The sequence below is a fragment of the Gekko japonicus genome, unplaced genomic scaffold (genome assembly GCF_001447785.1).
Source record: "Gekko japonicus isolate JY-2015 unplaced genomic scaffold, Gekko_japonicus_V1.1 scaffold29, whole genome shotgun sequence".
NCBI classification, from domain to species: domain Eukaryota; kingdom Metazoa; phylum Chordata; class Lepidosauria; order Squamata; family Gekkonidae; genus Gekko; species Gekko japonicus.
In genome coordinates this window covers 187745-195491 of record NW_015172003.1, presented here as the reverse complement: position 1 = coordinate 195491, position 7747 = coordinate 187745, and the positions used below count along the sequence as shown (strand labels likewise).

The window sequence follows — 7747 nt, the reverse complement described above, 5'->3', positions numbered from 1 at the left end:
GTCCTGAAAAAACTAAAAACGCGTTACGTAACGCTGAGGCACTGGAGTATATTTACATACAGTTTGTTCCTCATAGCCAACCCGAGGACGAGTTTGGTTTCCTGTCCCGCCTTGTTCATCTACGTCACCTTATTAGCAAAATCGTCGTTCCCTCAGCTCGACCAATCGACGCCTCTGCTTGTGGAATTCTCCGCCCGTCTTGTCCCTTTGACCGGCTGTGCTGTGCTATGGAGAGCGGAACGTTTGAGGAATACTGTTTGCCTCACCAACGCAGTCGAGGGGTGCTGCTGCCGCGCCTGGAAACATGACCCAGTACCTCAACAGCAGCCAGAGCAGCGGCGGGGACGGCCGGGCCCTGTGGGGTTCCCTTGGTAGCCCTGCCAGGCTCTATCGTAAGCTGGCGGGCCGGGCAGACGGCGCCAGGAATGGCAGGTACGGGAGGGAGGCCGTTCCCATCATACACCACTTCTTAAGTGCCTGGCGCGAAGCGAGGAAGCTCCAGAGGCGCTTCTAAATGTTATTATAATGATAATTCCAAAGGGGGTAGACGTGTTGACCTATTGTAGTAAAATTAAACTATTCAAAGACTAATAGTTTGTTCCAGAGCAAGGTTTCATGAGGCAGCATCAGACGAGGTGGGTTCAGACTCACGAAAGTTTATGCTGGAGTAAATTTTGTTTGTCTTTAACGTTGCTCCACATCTCTTTTCGTTTGATGACATTTCTGTGATCCCAATATTAAATAATCCTCTCCCTTATTCCTCCCTCTTATTCCTCTCCCTATCATTGACCTTTCTTGCTTCACTGCTGCGGCATCTGAAACTGATCCCCCCCCCATCATATTCCTTTACTACATATCTTTTCTTGTGGATAGTACTAACATATAGATCAGAGGACTTCAGTGTAAAAGTTAGGCTTTTTTACTTTGTCCCAATGTATGTCACTTTACTTTTGTGTTCATTGAATCTTATCTGTTGATTGCCCAGCTCTCAAATCTAGGCACCTTCATTTTGATCCTAGTCAAATTGCTTGATTATATAATTATATATCAAGCACATTACTTTTTCTGTTCTGTCCCTGATAATTACTTAGCTGCTGACTAATTGATTGGGTTTGCTTGGCTGGTTAAACATTGTGGCTTAGAATCTGGACCTTGACCATATAAATATTGTTGCATTGTTACAACACAACCTCCTCTTGGGAATTTGTCATGCCACTTAACAGATCCTTTAGATTTTCAGTTGGGAAACAGAAAGGAACCCACACATACAATTATGGTAGTTTATGAGTTAATCATTTTTTTAGCACAGCAACACACTAATATGATGCAAAAGGTCAAACAAGAATATATACAACATGTTAGAGGTATTTGTAGATGACCTCTAAGCGTTACTTTCTGCTCTGGTGGCAAAGAACATAGCCATGTTGTCTTAATACTCAAACTCCTTGGTGGTTTCTTTCTCTTAGCATTTTCTTGCTCATGAGTTCAATGGTCAAATACAAAGGAAACTGTCCAAACCTGACTAGTGAAAAAGTTAAGAATAAATTGTAACATCATTCTGAATCAAAGTCTCATGTGGTAGAACAGATTGGATTTATATCCCACCCTTCACTCGAAGTCTCAGAGCAGCTTACAGTCTCCTTCCCTTTCCTCTTCCCCTTCCCACAACAGTCACCCTGTGAGGTAGGTGGGACTGAGAAAGCTCTTTCAAGGACTGCTCTTGAAAGAACTCGTGACTGACCCAGGGTCACAACAGCAGTTGTATGTGGAGGAGTGGGGAATCAACCCACTCTCTTAATCGTGCTCTTAACTACTACACCAAACTGGCTGTCTGTAACAGGCACATCTTGCTTCTAGTGACCAGCGTGCTGCAGGTGGACAAACCAAGACTGAGTTTTTCCTAGCCACACCTTGTACTTCACTTCTTTCTCATCTTGACATGTTGCTGCTCAGTAAAAACTTTTAAAGTAAGTTCTATAAATGACATTTCCCCCCCTTCCCATGCTATCCACATGAAAGACTTTCACAGAAGCTTTGATTAATTTTGAACCTTATATTTTTTGTTATGATACAATTCTCCATTTTCAAACACTCGGGTTTTTACAACTGGAACATTCCTGTTTCTCATGTGTAACCTCTGAGCAACTTAATGCTTTAGCCAAGTTCTTTGAGCTATGAGAAAATCAGACCCTAAAGGGTTTAAGGATTCTTATGTTCCATACAAGTAGGATCCAGATTTCCAGCTTGTCAGTCCAAAAGTTAAGCAGTCCCACATGCAGTGTTGTCAAGGACAGCACTGCATGTGCTAACAGCTACTGAATCTTTCTACAACTGTAATGAGGGTTGCCTCCTCCCCGGCCTATTCCTTTCCCTTTAGTTGCTACTGCCATGAAAAAATGGAACTAGTTGTTTCCTTACCACTTTTCCTGTTGTTGTTATTGTTCAGTCACACAATCAAGTCCAACTCTTCGTGACCCCATGAACCACATCACGCCAGGCCCTCCTGTCTTCCACCGTCCTCTACAGTTTGCTCAATTTCATGTTCGTTGCATCGATAACACTATCTAACCATCTCATCCTTTGCCGTCCCCTTCTTCTTTTACCTTCAGTCATTCCCAGCATCAGGGTCTTCTCCAGTGAGTGCTCCCTTCTCATTTCCCAGTAAGAGACAAGGTTTTATCTGCTTAATTTTTGTTTGGTTGTTTTAAAGGCCAAAGAGCAGTGCCAGGGCAATTGGTGTCAATCTATAGCATATCCCCCCCCCTTTATCAAAAAGATCCACTCAGTGTTTGAAGATCATAAAGAGGAATAATGTAGTCTTTTTTTTTTAAACCCCCGAAAGGGTATTTTTATTATTTTTCATAAGACTATTAACTACAATGAAAAATATAGGAGGTGGGACTACAACTAAGGGTAAAGGAAAGCTACCCACACTAACTAAAAACCCAAGAGTAGGAGATCCTTTCCATGTTAATCTGAATGTTAGTAATACAAGTGTTAGTGATACAATATACTTGTGAAGTTCTTGTTTAACCCAGCTTCTATATTAGTAAATTAATCTTTGTGAGAGTACTTCTTGAGCATCTTCTTTACTTCAAAGAACAATTTACAGAGTCCTTCTGCCCTTACTTTGGTTTTCTATCCCTAAAGTCATACACAGTTTTCGTTGCTCCCGCACCTGCTTCCCCCATAGAGTCCTTGTCCATTCCCGAAGTAGCAGAGTCACTTGACTTGGTTTCTTCATCTTTAAGTTCTTCCTCCGGCCCAAGCTGACGTCTCAAAAATTCCTTAGCTTTAAAGATGGAGTCAGTCTTCTCTCTTTTATCGTTCACTTTAAAAAGTACACCTTCGGGAATCGCCCACCTGTACTGAATTCCATTAGTTTGAAGAAATGAAATCAATTCCTTGTAGCCTTTCCTCTTTTGACGAATTTCAAATGGAATATCTTTCAAAATCTTTATGATTGTATTCCCAATTTTCAATGGATTTGCCGAAGTTGCCTTTAATACAGCTTCTCTGGTCTGTCTTCTTGCAAATCTCACCACAGTCTCTCCAGGCAGGTTATTTTTTTAAATATAATTGGAGTATGCCCGATAAGCAGCCTCCATGTCTTTTACTATTTCATCTGCTGATATACCTGTTACTGGAGCGATGATCTCTCCCAGAGTCTTCTTCAAATCTTCTTTTTCAATTTCAGGCACCCTCTGAAATCTGAGAGATGTTAGCTTTTTCCATTTGAAGCTGTAACAAATGAGTTTCCTGAAATTTTTGTGTTGTTTCCACATCCATCACTCTTTTCTTCATCTTCTTATTTGCGGTATCCATCTCTGTAATTTTCACAGTTGCATGCTCCACTTTCTTTTCCGTTTCTGCCAGCTGGTGCTGCTGCAGAGCAAAGTTTTGGTTTAGTGTGGCCAGTTGCTGGTTAATACCACCGAGTTGCTCCATTACCGGCTTCAGCATATCCACTAGCAACTTCATGAAGTCTGCTCCCTCTTCCGGTCTTGGGCTCTGACTGCCTGGTTTCGGTTTTAACTTTCCTCGGGAAGCCACCATGTTCCACTTTGTTTACACTTTCAAACCGTTATTCCAGGGCTCGAAAGACTCGCCATTTCACTATTGGTACTCAAGTAAGTCTCTCAGAAAAAGCTCTCTGTTTATTTCCCCCCTTCCCCCTTCGCTACATTAGTCTGTTCTTGCGCTTAGGAGGCGTCCCTCCTTGTGCGCCACTTTTCCCACCGGGGTGTGTGTGTGTTACTCCGTTTTAGCAAAATAGTCCGTTTATTTCGAACTCACGTTCATTGATGGTCATATTCTGACCTCGCTTTCTTCATCGTTGTTCCGCTCGATCTCCTGCGCTTGTCCCGGTTGAATTAGCTTACACCCGAAGGTCACTCAGCGTCAGGACCACCAGGGTGGGATAGAGTTCTAGGGCTGATCCTGTGAGAAGGTTCTAGTCAGCATTTAAGATGGAAGCATGAACACAGAGTGAGTCTGGAGTTAAAGACTGGGATGCAAACTAGGGTTTGCATCAAGGGCTGGCAGTGCTGGGGAGACTGGGGAGGACGGGACTTAACCAAATGGTGTCCATCAATGCTTGGCGCAAAATGACATCACAGCATTGCAAGACACTCAAGGGGTCACTTGAAACTATGGTAAAAACCATAGAGTTATGCGTGAATCTTGAAGCATCTCACAGTGTGATGGCATCACTTCCATTTACAGAGGCAAAACAGTCAGGATTGGCTTGGAAGTATTTATGGCTACATCAGGGAAAACAATGGGGTACTTTTGGGTAGGGGGATGGTCTCATGCTGAGCCCAGGAAGACAATATTGACCTTTCTTTCTCTTCTACCTAGCTTCAGGAGACTGCTAGTGTACATATTAAGAGGCTGTTGGTTTAGGAGTTGAGTCAAAATGCGGTCTATTTTTTAATATTTCTAAAGTTCAAACTTGCCCTGGTAGGCAGGCCTAAGTGCCAGCTGTGCGGAGGTGGGAGCAGAGGCACTAACTTGTTTTGAACCCCAGTAGGAGATGTTGCTTGGGAAAATCTTAGCATAGATTAAAACAAAACCATGCCCTCTTAGTAAAGTCAGCTGCAAGCTTTGGCATGCAGTATGCCGTGTTTTCATAATTTCTTTTGTTTTTTCCTCTTACCAAGCTATCTTACAATAATGGTAATGGAAATTCCTTTTAAGAGACTATTAATCTTTTGAGATGAAATTTTTGGCCAATGAAGAGGGAGTGCCCTTGGTTTTTTCATAAGCACCACTTCCTATCTGAGAAAGTGAAACTAATCTTGAACATAATAGCTATATGTAACAGAATATCGTGGTGATAGTTTATGCTAAATCCATGAACCTAGAAACATCAGTTTTTCAAAGGCATTCAGGAGGAATTAGGTGAGTATCTTACATTGTTACTTTTTAGATGCATGAAGGTATAGCAATCTTGCCAAAATTAAGGTCTCTTTCAATGACAGTATTGTCAATAAGACCTATCTTCCTAGTTACTTAAGGGCTTAGTTCTTTGGCATTTGAATTACATTAGCTGCTTTTATCTATCTGCTGTTTTGAAGTTTATTTTCCTGTAAATACTAGTGAAATGTGGAACTAAATATGGATTTAGCTAGATGTTTATGTAAGATAAGAATTGGATCACGGGAACGGGAACTCACAGTGCAATTCTTTAGGAAGTGGCATTCTTTATAATGAGCTTTTCTACTCCCCAGGCTTTTAATTTTCTATTGAAGCATGTGATGTACTCTGTGGGAGGGCATACAATACTGTAAGTAAAGTAAATATTTGAAGTAAATATAGGAATGTTGAACCTACTATATTGCTCACCTAGTTCCTTTGCTTTCTAATGCACTTCTTGATGTCATAAGAAATGTACTGTGTATAGATAATATTAGGTAAAGCAGGCCTTGACAAATTTTCTTTGACTCCATGAGCCAGCGTAAAAATTTAGGAGTCATACTAGTTTTTAAACCGTCGGGTTTTTTTATTTTAATGACCATGTTTTCAAGATATTTCTAGATATGTAAATTTCCAGAAATTTTGAAGCCACAGGGGAAAGTGTTTAAACACTGGACTGTATTATAATTAGACACATTATGGCATATTAAATCATTGCCAGAATAATCCACATTTAAACAATGAATGTATCCTTGCAAATATGTTGTATAAGTCTACAGTAAACTAAGGAATTTTAATTTCCTACTGCTGTTGATCATCTTGCATACAAATGTTCTTACTATGTATATTAAGTGAATAAAACTTGTCATAAACCACATTTCACTCATTACAAAGGGAAAAAATATTCTGTAGGAGTTCTTTTTCAGTGTTCACCTGAACCTCCCATTTTTTCCATTGGAAAAACTGAAAAAAATTTATTGGGGGAAAAAAGTGGGATTCCCTATTTTCTCCCTAAATTCTGCAGGGCCTGTAAGGCAGAGATGTTCTGCCAGGCTTTTAGTGGAGGGCAGCAACGGTTAAGACTGGCACCCTCTTTTTCTTCCTATGACCCCCACATTCCGTTCCCTGCCCTGTTGCGCAGACAGCACTGTAGCCTGCAAAAGGGGTTTATATTACCATCCAGACTGGTTAACTTATTGGTGTATTGTGATAATTTTATGCAGATTGTATTTTAACTGCTTTTAAGGTGGTAAATCTCCCAGAGCCTGCTAGCGGGGTTGGGCAATTCATAAATTTAATAACATAAAATAATAAAAAATAAAGAAATGTATTGTACTAATTGAAGGTAGCAAGTAGCATCTGTACTTTCTGAACTGCCAGGATATTTTGTATTTCACAACTTAAAGGCTCTTCAGATATTTTGTATTTCACAACTTAAAGGCTCTTCAGACATAAAGTTGTACCTATCTATGAGACGAGCATCCATTTTTTAAAAAGATAATATGGCTGCAGTCACACTAAATGATCCACTTTTAATCCACTTTCAGTGCACTTTCCAACTGGATTTTGCCAGTTCACACAGTGAAAACCCAGTTTGAAAGTGGATTGAAAATGGATTATTTAGTGTGTGTGACCACAGCCTGTGGCTAGTGGAGATGGCAACTATTCCCAAGCTAGTATTTGATTGTGAATGTCTCTCTTGCCCCCTGCTCCACTGCAGTATCCCATTTTGGGACACTTGATAATATTAAGAAACAAAATACAGTTGGTCTGTATGACCTTGAAATTGTTCATCTGAATTGTTTCCTGTCATTAGGGATAAAAATGATATGGTTTTCCTCCCTCTTGGTTAGTATTCCTAAGGCTGGAATGATTTGTTTGGCACTTGATCTATGCCACTATGGTAAAGTCTGATATGACTGAAGTAAATATATGTGTCATAAGCTACTGGAGAGCATGAAGTCTATTCTTCAGCCCCAAATTATTATCACTGTTTAGAGATGTAAAACTTACAGAAATTTTAAATCCATGGGGGGACCCTGACCCTATTTTCCATAAATAAATAAATTGTGAGAAAAATTGAAATATATGCAGTACTTTACTATCAAACATAAATTTGTTTTACTGGTTTGACAATATAAAGTGCATAATTTGTAACTTAGCATATAAAATTGTGCAGTTTGGCATAGTTATGGAATTTAAAATTATAAATGTAGTTTTCTATAAGAAAAGTCACAAGTATACCAAGCCTTGAGAAAGAGTGGCAAACTGCTACACTGTATGCTACCATAGCACATGTATCTTAATTTTTGCTATGTGAGACGTAGGG

At 40.2% G+C, this 7747-nt stretch overlaps 1 protein-coding gene across 1 annotated transcript in view; it reads left to right on the top strand.

Moving 5' to 3' along the window:
• The first annotated feature begins 207 nt into the window (after nt 1–207).
• SLF2 (SMC5-SMC6 complex localization factor 2) overlaps nt 208–7747 on the top strand; it is a 50270-nt gene continuing 42730 nt past the window's right edge. The window contains exon 1 of the mRNA XM_015420112.1: nt 208–432. Within this exon, the coding sequence (XP_015275598.1) occupies nt 305–432 (128 nt within the window). The 5' untranslated portion in view covers nt 208–304. The remainder of the gene's footprint in view (nt 433–7747) is intronic.